General features: G+C 36.3%; 3 protein-coding genes across 6 annotated transcripts in view; 2 read left to right on the forward strand and 1 right to left on the reverse strand.

Moving 5' to 3' along the window:
- The first annotated feature begins 1,284 nt into the window (after positions 1-1,284).
- Positions 1,285-3,361, forward strand: LOC6646914. Of its 3 annotated transcripts, none has more exons than XR_006955385.1 (3): positions 1,285-2,128; positions 2,188-2,299; positions 2,349-3,361. XR_006955385.1 is itself a non-coding variant. In XM_023178622.2 (3 exons), exon 3 carries the CDS (start codon positions 2,455-2,457, stop codon positions 3,169-3,171), a length of 717 nt encoding a protein of 238 aa, XP_023034390.2. In that variant the 5' UTR covers positions 1,288-2,128; positions 2,188-2,299; positions 2,349-2,454; the 3' UTR covers positions 3,172-3,361. The 3 variants fall into 3 exon arrangements, 2 of the variants coding, with proteins under 2 accessions (XP_046869486.1, XP_023034390.2); XM_023178622.2 differs by having other exon boundaries at positions 1,288-2,128; XM_047013530.1 differs by lacking the exon at positions 2,349-3,361 and having other exon boundaries at positions 2,188-2,302.
- A 461-nt stretch (positions 3,362-3,822) lies between these two features.
- LOC6646913 (G-protein coupled receptor Mth) lies at positions 3,823-5,703 on the reverse strand. The gene is made up of 6 exons (XM_023178240.2): positions 5,057-5,703; positions 4,812-4,997; positions 4,483-4,740; positions 4,245-4,416; positions 3,976-4,170; positions 3,823-3,919 (listed from the first exon to the last, which is right to left on the reverse strand). Exons 1-6 carry the CDS (start codon positions 5,664-5,666, stop codon positions 3,823-3,825), a joined length of 1,518 nt encoding a protein of 505 aa, XP_023034008.2. The 5' UTR covers positions 5,667-5,703.
- Positions 5,704-6,462: 759 nt separating this feature from the next.
- The window catches only part of LOC6646912 (pneumococcal serine-rich repeat protein), a 43,923-nt gene continuing 37,999 nt past the window's right edge, over positions 6,463-12,386 (forward strand). The window contains exon 1 of one of the 2 annotated variants that reach the window (XM_023178531.2): positions 6,463-7,896. In XM_023178531.2, coding sequence (XP_023034299.1) covers positions 7,221-7,896 — 676 coding nt within the window. In that variant the 5' untranslated portion in view covers positions 6,463-7,220. The remainder of the gene's footprint in view (positions 7,897-12,386) is intronic. The other variant, XM_023178530.2, reaches the window with a different exon arrangement.

Below are 12,386 nucleotides of genomic sequence, written 5' to 3' on the forward strand. Positions count from 1 at the left end.
GAGCGGCGTCTCTGATGATCTTAGTGGCGGGGCGGCTCTTTCTTGGAGTTACTCTCCCGACAAGTTAAGATACCTGTTTCTACTCTTTCATTTTACCTGTCAAAGTCGTACACACTTGCAAAGCAGGTAAGGGCTTAGCTTAAGAGCATGGGTTGTGTCTGTGTGTGTGGATTGTATCTCAGAGAGATTCTCTTGAGACTCTGTTTTTTTTTTTTATAGCAACAGTAATACACAACAGCACGCGAAACAGTTAAAACCATATTGTGGTTGAGTTATTGAGTTGGGTTTGGTCTACTAACCATAATTTACAAAATTGATTTATGCTAAAAAAATTTGAATACTACATTTAGTAGACACGAGACAAATTCCAAACATTCTTACCACCTTGGCCAGTCTTTTGTAGACTATGTAATTGATGTTTAGTGCATATATCTATAAACACCACATTACAGGTTTATCATCTTACTATAATAGCCAAGAAAAAACTTGAAATAAATGTTTCTTAACATTATCTGAGAGTCAAGAATATCGAAACTAAAGTCGCAGCACACTAGAAATATTAAATTCGGGACCGACATTGTAGGTATATTTTTGAGGATTGAATTCTCTCTGCTTAGGAATACTTAAGAATTCTATTCTACCATCTTTTGGTACTCAAGTGTCAGAATTTGTTATAAAATATATAATTCGTATTATTTATTTATGTATTTATAAACTATAAAAGTCTGTTCGGTTATCATATTTGTAATAATCAGTTCTCTACTTTCTTTATTTTTGGACATTTCAAGTCAAAGTACATAAATGAAATACTGATATGTATTATCATCTCAGGTACACTTTGAATATCCTACCCCAATATATTTTAGATCTTCATGTAGGAAAGCATTTGAAGTGAATTGGAAAAGCTTTAAGCCTTTTATTTATTTCTGAACCACTTGACTTTCAAAAGCTTTTAACCGAAAACATGTAAAGGCAACGAATTTAACTTAATTTGTGCAGAGCAATACACATAACTATATTATCCACATTCTGCAAAATATAATTAAATAAGGTCTCTGTTGAAAAAAATTGTGCATTTCTATATTAACCATTAAGTCATCTGAAAAATGTAATCACTCACGTTTTAAGTCAAGTCTTCAATGAAGAATCTTAATAGTTGCTTGATTGGATTATTATTATTCACTTCAAATGAAAATGTGTTGATTTAAGTCAAATCACAGTTCACATTTCGAAAGACTTCAAATAGGCTAACATTTTTTTGTTACTTGTTAAGTTTAACAAGACTCCAAATTCATTCTGTGTTCGTTTATTGTACAAGTTAGTCATAACTAAAAGTTATTTTCTTATTTTATAATTTTAGTTATTTTGAGTATCCCAAAATTGTAACAAGTGCATTATTTTTGTAACGTCAAAATCTATCGAAATACACTTGTCTACAATCCAATTTAGCATGGCGTCCAACAAGCACACACCGAATCAAACAAAGGATTTTAGCAATGCAACTGATTTGTCAGACGTATCCGAGGTTTTGAAATCCTTGGGAAAAATAATTCGTCACGAAATGGCAAATGCAATAATGACTGAGGAATTCAAGTCAAACGTAGCTGAAAAAATACACTTGCGGAAGGAATCCTCTGACGATGGATACGTAAAAATTGACGACCTTCAAAAGGCCTTAATGCATATAAAAACTGGAAATCCTCAGCAGTCAGCTATCCAAAGTAATGCTACAATAATTGCCGAATCATTTACTAATCTGAAGAAACAATTGGTGAAAGTCGAAACAAGATTGGAGGCCATGGAGGATCACTTGTTCAATTTAGAGCAACGCAGCTATGACCGTAAGAAGGCTCTTATTCAACAGATAGTGAAAACTGCAGTAAAGAAAATCGATAAAAAAGATACTAAAGATGTTTCCACTCAAGTGAATTTCCCAAGTCGTGAATACGACACCATAGTTATTTTGGAGCCACCAATTGGAGATACCTTCATCATTAGCGATGGAACTTCTTCCAGCTCTAGCAGCACTTTATCATTTGAAGAGGCAACATTAATTGAAACAGATATGACACTGAGCGATTGTTACAGGGCTATGAATAAATTCAACAAACATATGCTTCGTAAGAGTGTAAGAAAACTGGATTTAATATTAGCTTAACCTTTTTTTCTGATGATGATTCGTTCTAGATTTCTGAAGGGGGGCTAGTATAAGATATACGAGCAGCCGAGAGAAGTAAGACGGAAGCCACAGATCCACGGGACATTGTACAGATTGACAAAGATTATCCAGAATTTAGAAGTAAGTGAAAATGCGTAAATAAATTCATTATTAACGAATTTTTATTCAGGTATAAAAAAGTTGTATAAAGTGTGCCTTGAGCCTTAAGTCAAAATATAACAGACTAATGTCACATTACGATAGGGAGATTCGATATTATACATAATATTGGAGATATGTCTACAAGTAGGAAAAGGTCCAACGAAACATCCAAAGCAAACAACACAGGAACTACCACACCAAAGAAATCCCATACGAAGCATAAAAATGGTTCTTTAGACAAATCTGTTTTGTCTGATAAATTGATCTCCAACGATTTTAAGAATGAACATGAAGTGTGTGACTGCGCCAATGTGACAATAAAGGACCTCAACAAGGCTGTAGACGAAATTTTCTCAAAAAATACTATTGAAAGTGCCCTAGAACGTAATGCTAATTTATTTGCCGAGTCGATTTTGGATCTGCAGGAACGCGTAATAGTGGTCGAGGCGAAAATAGAATCACTTGAGGATCGCATGGAGGAGGTGGAACAACTTGCACATATAAGGCACCAGAGGCACATTGAACGGGTCGTGCGAAAAATAATGAAGGAATTTCCAGAGTGTCCCAAACAGATGACGGAACTAGGAGTTACAGATCATACAAAAGATTTAAACAGCAAGCGGCAATTTGATGAGGGCGATAACAAGGCATCCGAGCAGAAAACAATCGATGTAAGGCAAGCAAAGAAAAATGTTTGCCAATTTCCAGTAGTTACAAAAGATGATAGATTCTGCAAGTTGGAATCGCGAAAGGTCTGTGCTTGCACTCCAAATTACAAGAATGAAGGAACTAACGAAAAGAAGTTAAGCCGCTCAAAGACTACTATGATCCCGCAAAGGAAGAATTCATAGCATTTAATCGTAGTCAATTTAGATTTCTATGCTTAAAACGAACTGAATTTGACAATTCTTTAACAATTCAAAAGAGAAACTTCTTACCTCATTGACTACGCTGTAATTCTACCAAATTTTGATTATATTTATGATTTCTTAGCTGCAATGTTAGAGTAACAAAAAAATTAAAATGTAATATTCAACTGGATTAAAATTTGTTTTTTGTTTTATCCCACAAAGTAGGCAACAGATCAATCCAAAGTAAAATCTTTGGAAGCATTTGAATTTATTGATCAGACTCTGCTCTCTCAATCGATGAGATGAATTAGTAACTTTTTTTCTAACTATTGCCGTTTCGTTTGTCACCAATATATATATGTATATAAATTTCTGATAAAAGAATTTAATGTCAGTAACAATTTGTTATCAACACATTTTTAATATTTCAATAATTTCACAGTTTTCAATACTAATGCTTAAAGAATCTACAAGATTTTTCAATTATTGTTACTCACAATATTATAGTCATGATATCTTAGAAAAATATTAAAGCTAAATAAAATAAATTAAGGAAATAATCAGCCGATTTCATTTGGCTCGATTTCTTAGTAAGTAAATTGAAAGATTATTTATTCTGTATGAAACCGCAGCCAATTGGCTGTTTCCAATTCACACAGATGTTTCCTTATGTGTAGATGATTTATTTTTCAGCAGAGCCCGATTAGACTGAGAAAGTACTGAACTTGATTTTTCTTTTCCTTGGATTCTAAAATGATAGGATTGGCTATTAAGGAAATACTGTGATGACATACGAATACATACCGATTGCGGCATGATTCATAAACATTTCGTTTCAAAACAAACAATAATAAAATAATCCCTCCCTGAGAGTAATGAAATATATCGGCAATTAGGAAGATGTAACTCCATACATCATAGTGTTGCACTAAATACGAAACAATTTCGAAACTCCAAGACACTCCCATTAACAAGAATAAACGTAAAAAGAAGCTGTATCTAAAAATAAATAAAAATAGAAAGAAAAAATATTCAAAAAGTCTTTGACAATTATTCAGTGAAATTTTCTTTACCTTTGTTTATCTGAATTCAGTTTTTGTTTACGTTCGTGATGCTTCACTATGTTCCTTAGCTCTTTCTTGACCTTTATTATTTCAAAAGCAGTCAATATAAATAATGTTGTATTGAATATGATCAATATCAACATGGGTCCATAGAAATACACCATGGCGGACCAATCAAAAGCTTAAAAACGGAAAAGTGTAGTTTAGAAATTTCTAATATGTATAAATAATTATTATTTAGATATACTTTTAATCCAGCATCCACTATAGAAGACTCCGGGAATCCAATTAAGATCAGTATTATCAGATGATAAGACTTGATCAAGAATACTTATCAATATGGTAAATAAAAGTGGACCGCCCCAAGCATATAAATTATAAACGAGAAAGCGATTTCCTGCCCTATAACGATTGTCATTGGTACCACGAAACGAATTCCACAGATCAAGACTCATGACATTTAACCAAAAGAAGGCAGCCAAGATACTAAAGTATCCCACATAACCTGAAATGATTTCCAAATTTTAGTATATGCTTAATATATCGAATAATTGGATAGTTTCATCAAGTTCTCACCAGCTATAAGACACAAATAAAAGTAAGAGACAAGTGCTTTATATGTATCCAGTAAAAGCATTAAATAACCAACAAAAAGGCTACCCAGATAGCAAGCAAAGCATTTTCCATGAAGATTACGCAGCTTCGGTAAATATAAGTACACTCCGATTGTTATTAAGAAGGACAACAAAGATATGGGAATCGCTAAGACGAAAACCAATATTTTTTAATATATGATTTTATTTTCGGAAAACTTTTCTTACCTATTTTTGCCTGGAGATTTAAAGACGAAGCTATTTGACAATTGTGGGGAACAAGACGAATTTCTTTATTCAATTCAGATGGCTGCAGGCAATATTGGCTCTTTTTAAAAAGGACTCCATCGTATTTACGCAAAAATGTTCCATTTTCAAACAGCGACCATTTGTAGTCTTCATCGTGATCATCAAGATAATAAGTTCCCGTTTCCTGGCAAGGCAAAGGTAGATGCCGTTGTACAACAAACTCGCTGAGGACATGTTTCTCGGCAACACTACCATCCTCCATAGTTATATTTAATTTGGGGTCATACTCCAATATCTCATTCACATTGCCTTGACACTCGCTATTTATTAACAATAGATTATGGTGGCAACAGAATCGCACACAGGACTTTAGTTTGCAGGCACATCCTCGTATATGTTCGGCCACTTGAATCCGTTCATCACCGTCTCCCGTTAATTCATAATCATATTTACCGGTGAACTCGCCGGGTATAAGTAGGTTTTCATATAAATAGGATCCATTTGAATCAGGCTGAATGCCACTTAAGTCAACTGTATCAAAGTAATCACAATCTAATTCAGCCCAGGCGGCATTAATGGTGGCCAGCATTAAAAATGCTATTGAAACCGCTTTACTGGTAATTAGCATTTTCTTACACAGACTATTATAACAAATATATTGAAGTTTTCGCTATCCCGATTAGCTTAAAATCCGGATTTTAATTACTTTTGCATTATTCAAATTTCAATGTTTGGTTTTAAGTGCGTTTACTTCGAAGGTTTGCCATAAACTGAGTAAAACATACCAACCTTTAACTTATTTTGTTCCATATATGAATAGTAACTGCACTGATTCATCTCTTTATCGCGTTCGTGGTTTTATATGTTAACTGCACTATCAAGAGCATGCATTTCTTTGGAACAAAAAGTTATTGTAAATAGATAGATTTCAGCAAAGAAATTGCTAACTTTAAGACAGTTTTCAGTTTTGGGAGCTTTTAAATTTGTTTTATTTGTATTTCATAAATAAGAGAAGGCTGTTTTTGGCGGTAAATTTGAAAATCAATGCTGGAAAACATTAAAATATGCTTTTTTTCTGGATCTGGCAAGTCTATTTAAGATATGTTTGGCCCAATGGTCTGGCAACATTGTTCGATAAGTATCAATCGATAGAAAACCAATCGAGTCAGTGATGTCATTTTTCAGCTATAATTTCCGCTGGCCGCTATTTCACAATTTATCCCGCATTTCCTTGTTGCAACCCGCTAGATCTAGTGGGAAAATAGCTAAATTGGCAGCACTGCAGCAGCGGCGTCTGCGTCATTATGGTTGTTGTTTCATTTGTGAGTGGAGCGAATTGGCGGCGAATTCTGTTGTTATTGTTATTTAAAAACAGCGGGCAGCGGGAATTCTGGCTTTTTTAGCAGCGGCATTGTTGCTGTTATTTTCGAGGTGAGCGGATGTGTTGCGGATGCGAGTGAAAATTGCGACGGGCTGCGTAGCGTAGTTTTTGTTACCTGTGTGTGCGCGGTTACCTTTTGAATGAGTGCGATTGAGGAGAAATGAGCGGCTAACACGCGTAACGGCAATAAAAATAGTGGCAGCCAGATAGAAAAAGAATGGCAATAAAAGCGTAATTATTACGAAAATCGTGTTTGGCGTGTAAATGAATTTAGCCGGGTCGGCGGGTCGAATTCAAAAGGTAGTGGTCGGTGTAAAGTGCATCCAATATTATCCATAAAAACCAGTTTCGTTTTCAATTTTTTGAACGCCGGTTTTGTCGGCGTCTTGGTTACCACATTCAATTAAAAGCAGTGCCCAGCAGGCCAACTAGTTTTCTGTGAGTGTGTGTGTGTGTGTGTGTGTAGAGAGATAAAAAGTAAAAAACGGCTAAGAGCAAAGGAATTTATGTTGCCGAGAGTCAAAAACAGACAACAATAGCCGGGTGGAGAAGGAAGCTGCAGAGGATTCAACTCCAGAAGTTGTTTGACCACTTTTTTTTAAGTCTCTCTCTCTCTATCTCTCTTTCGCTCAATCTATCTCTGTGTGTTTGTGTGTGTCCGCGTGTGTGTGAGTGGTATGAATCCTCTAGATAGTGCCCAATATAATCTGATTCCATACCAAAGTCGTCGTCAATGAGGAGGATCAGCAGGACATCGAAGACATGCCATTCGTCCAGCGCATTGTCCAGCCCGTGAATGTGGCCCAGGCGACAGCGGCCAGCATTGGTCATGCCTCCAATCGTTTCCATTGTGTGCCGGGCAAATGCAAGAACAACAATTGCATCAACAAACAGCAATTGCCGGAGGAGGAGAATGTAGGTGATGCTCTACCCAGTACATCATCACCCACTCATCTGGCACGGGCACTTGTCCATCATGTCTGCGAGAACGGCGACGATGAGCCTCGTCCACCGGCTGCATTACCCATGAAGAAACTAAAACAACATGTGGAATTCCTATCAACATCGCCGACCCCCAATCATGGCCCAAGTCGTCATGTTTCCCAATCTCTGCCAAATTCCCGACACCCCAGCCAACAGCGTTCCCAGATGGGCAAGAACGCCAGTCTCAGTGCTCCACAATCACCCACCGCTGGCGGGCATTATAACAATAGCGTCTCCAAGGTCATATCTGGCCATGAATTCGATTCCATAAGCAACATAACCCTAAGCAATGCCTTACGTCAACTGGCCAGCCTGGTGCTGATCGCCAGTGATATTTTTGATGAACTGCAGCGGGATTTGCAGTCGGTGGGTGAACGTGCCACCCGGGTGCAACGGAAAATCGCTGCGGTGGAAAAGCGTGTTTGTGCCTATGATCCGAAAACGGTCACAGTTCGTAAGTACAATTCATATTTTTGACATTTCCATTACATTTTTTGACATTATATTTGACATCCGATTTGACACAAATGGCCGTGCGATTCTAGATTATAATTGGAGAGGTGAAATTCAGATTTGTTGGCATGAATCGACTTTATTTAAAAGTATCTTTTGTATTGATGCTTTTATGTCTTTAACTTGATTGTTTAAAATTTATTAAAAACGGTTTAGTATTGAAATTCAAATAATTTAAAGTATGTCAAATTTAATACGAATTCATAACTCAACTCTTTGATGAACATTTTAAATGAAAACGTTAAGAAAGGAAAATAATTTGCTTTAAAAATTCATAGTGTTCAAAAAAAAAATTCTCATAAATTAATTGGTGTGCCTAATTTATTCATTAAATGTTAGATTTGTAATTTAATTACTAAAGAAGCATTTCCAAGAATTAACTAGTGAAAAAATATGAATTAACCTTAAAATTCCATATATTAAAAAGCAGAACGTTTCACAATTTTAAAACAAATTTAATCGAGAATGTAAACAACTCTTAAGAGTTGTCTGTCTGATACTTTAGGCTTTTCCCCATTCATAAGTTTGGCTTTTAGAATGCGGAAAGTCAAGTGCATTATCAAAGTCGGTGCTGATAATCATCATTTGTCATCATCATTATCATCATCATCATCATCATCATCATCGGCGAATGCGATTGCGAATGCCTTCTGTATTCCTATCGTGTCCATGCTTCTGTATTTGTTTTGTGTGGGTGGGAGGCGTCGATGTCGGCGAACGTGCTGAAATCTTATCTCAAGGGGCGGCGGGGAGCAGCAGCAGAAATTAATTTGCCTCAACGTAAATAATAAAGCGAAATACACAAAAGGCCAAAGGAATAAGCAACAAGTCAAAGCAAACTGAGCAAAATGTGGAAATTAACACGTTGTTTACTTAGTCGCCTCCTCATAACCCCCCTTCCCCTGCGGCTCCTCTCTCTTATTGTAGGTGGCTCCATAGCCAACTCCTTGTCTTTGCTTTGGGGCGTCTACTATTACATACATACATAGATAAGTCATAGCTTTGCCTTTTTTCACGACCTTCTGCTAAATTGTGGCAAACACGAATAGCCATTTAGCTTACAGATTAGCTAGCTTGCAACAAGTTGCTGCTGCAGTCAGTGCCTGTGTGTGTGTGTGTGTGTGTGTGCCAAAATACAAATACGTTGCAAAATGCTGTTTGCCTCTAAAAACAAAAAAGAAAACCAAAAGAATCACTAAATAAAACTGCCTTGGCACAGCACATTTTCGCTTTAATTTGTTGTTTTTCGTGTTCTGTTCTGTTTTTTTGCAATCAAAATTTTGTTTTTCTCTTGAAAATGGTTCAATAAGTTCATAAAATTCATGACGCCAGACTGGCGACGCTGACTGCAGCGTATTTTTTTTTTTTTTTGGGCGGATTGTCTTGGTTTAAGTCTCAGTTGTTGTTGTTGTTGTTGTTGTTCTCAGACAGAAATTGGTCATAAACAAATTTTGGTGCACTCAAAAAAAAAAAGTACCTTTGCAATGCATTAAAGTTTTTGTCAAAATAAGCATTTGTATGACTCAAATCACAATTTTATAAAGAATAAACCTTAAAGATTAGATTATATACGAAAAGGTGCCAACCTAGTGAACCGGAGTATTTTAAAATATTGAAAATACAATTTATTTTAGTAGCTGAACTTTCTTCAATGCTTTTGAAAAGGGGCAAACTAACGAAGTATCTCTGTAATTAGAATTAAAAGAAGACAGACATAAGAAAAACAGCTTTCAAAAAGTTATGTATGCTTTAATTATGTAAGTTTATTTGTTGAGAAATTGTAGCAAATTGGTCTTGCTTTTGAGGGCTGGGAAAGAAAAAGTTGTCAAGCGAACGACAAACATATTGTCAGCTGTCATTTTGCAACATTTACACATTGCTTGCTCTTCGAACCGGGTCCTCAACTGTTGTCAGCTGCTTAAGAAATGGCAGCTGCTTCTGCATAAAAATACCAAAAGAACTCGTACACACACTAATTGCTCAGGTATGGAAGCCAAAACAAGAACAAGAGAGGTAAATAATTACACACACATACACCCATAAAGAGTCATACATTCATACATATATGTATGTATTGTATGTTCTTTTATAGATTGTTAATTTTGCAATTGGCCCCCTTCTTGACACCCCTTTGTCCCCTTCCTATCTATAATGGTGAAAATGCCAGCGTCATTGCCATCGCCATCGCCATCAGCAATTGCCATTTGTGGCAAATGTTAACTACCTATTCACATGGAGGGGTCTGGGATCGGCAGGAGGAGGAGGAGGAGTGGAGGTATGCTCAGCCAGGCATAGAGTAGTTGTGGCAGACACAAAATACAAATAAAAATTGTTACCGTTGGCTGCGCATGAGCAGCAAAACTATTCCTTATTCTCCCTCTTTGGCCCTATCAATCAGCCATATTGCTCGTGAGGCCCTCAACATGTTGCAAACGTGACTGGACTATGCAACAATGTTGACAACAACAACAGCACAGCAGGCGCTTCTGCAACGCTTCATGCACTTTGATCAGCTCCGCCGTAAGTAAGTACGAGTGACGCACTTTTAGTCCGAGGACGCACCAAACAATTGAAATATTTAGAAGGAAAAACACATGTGCGTGGGCCAACAAACACATGGCTGGACGCTGGTCCAGAAGCTTTGCAGGAAATGGAAAAAAATAATGAAAAAGAGAAAAGTTTTTTTTTCTGTTTTATTATTTTTATACATTTTTCATTTTGTAATTACAACAGCCAAAAACAAAACAAAAAAAAACACCGCAGACGCAGACACAGACACAGTGGGGCATAAATTACGCTTGGTGAGGCCAAAGATATGGCCCGCATCAGAGACTAGCCCCGAAAAACCTGTTCCCACCTGCAACCTCACTCGGTATGTGTGTGTGTGTGTGTGTGTGTGTGCTGCCGCCGCCACCGCCACAAAACTAAACAAATAACAAGCCAAAACGAAAATAAACCCGCAAGGAATAATGCTACAAAAAGAAGTTGATGTAGAAGATACACAGCAAATACATACAAAAGATACAGATACACGAGAGATACAACAACGCCTTGTTGCATAGCTTTTTGGTATCTGACGCATTATTTTTCTGTTTTTCAAGTGCGCTCTGATGGGCATTTGATTGTTGTAGCCCCCAAAAGGCTGTACGAAAAGGGGGCGACGAGGAGTGTGGGGCGGCTGCCTCTTTGTCTCTCTTGGCAACAATTTTCAGTTTTGTTTATTTTCCAGCATTTTTCTCTCACTGAGCAAAACCAAAATGAACATTAACCAAACAATCAACCGGCTAGATAGGCCAGACAGACAAGATACAGATAAATAGGTACTTTTATATATATACAAAGATATAAAACATACAAACGGATATAGTGTATCTGGCATGATATAACGGGACTGTGTTGCCACTTGACACTTTTTTAAAAAGCCTTTGGGATTAAGAACTGTGGAAACGTTTAACAAAAGATACTTTTAATATTTGGCACATTTACAATATTCCTAATGGGAAATTTAAATATTCATGGACTTAACTGATTCTAATTGAATATTTTTAAGCTGTTTTTGTGCATAATAATTGGTTCTTCTGTTTTGTTGCCCAATTTGGTAATCTCTTTTTGAATTGTCTGTATTATTTGCTTCGGAATGGGAAGCTCAAGTCCTCTCTCTATGTATTTTTGACATGTATATAATGACACACTTTACACTTGACACACTTTACATTACACTAACAAGACTAAATTTTAGTAAAAACGTTAAAGAATTAAGCCAGAAATTTCTTGACAAGTCCCTCTAATTGGGTAAACATTCAAACATTTTCGTACAAAATACCTTAGAGAACTTTAAACTAGTTTCTTGTGGATTTTCCAGAAAAAGGCAGAGTATATAGCGTAAGAAAATAAGGAATATCACGAAATCAATTAAATTGAAATTTCTTTTTTGAATTCGAATCAAAGATGAATTCTTCACAGTTTTCTGCGATGTATAAAGATTTCCGTTCTTAAAGGTTATTTGGGATATCTTCTTTAAGGCCATATATAGATATACATGTCTTTTCCTCTGCAAAGTTTAAAGAATTTGCCTCTTAAATGCCATTTTAGAGATGTTATAAAACTTCTCCAGCGTTTCATAGCTATACTGGATTTGATTTTAGCTAATTTTCAATCTAAGAACTTGCCATTTAAGAAATTTTGTCGTTCTGTGTCAAACAAGCATTAATAAATCTTACATATATGCCTTAAGAATGTTTCTGTCTCGTTTAGATAACACTTTAAGCTTATATTTGTGTGTGTGTGTGTGTGTTTAAGTATTTTTTTTCTTTTTGTTTGCTTAAGTTGGCCGCGACAATGCGGCAAGTGTAGCAGGCAGGCAGGCAGCCAGTTAGCCACTTAGGGCCACAAGTTCAACGGCAATGGAAAGAAATCTTATACATACAAACA

Source organism: Drosophila willistoni, chromosome 3R (assembly GCF_018902025.1).
Source record: "Drosophila willistoni isolate 14030-0811.24 chromosome 3R, UCI_dwil_1.1, whole genome shotgun sequence".
NCBI classification, from domain to species: Eukaryota; Metazoa; Arthropoda; class Insecta; order Diptera; family Drosophilidae; genus Drosophila; species Drosophila willistoni.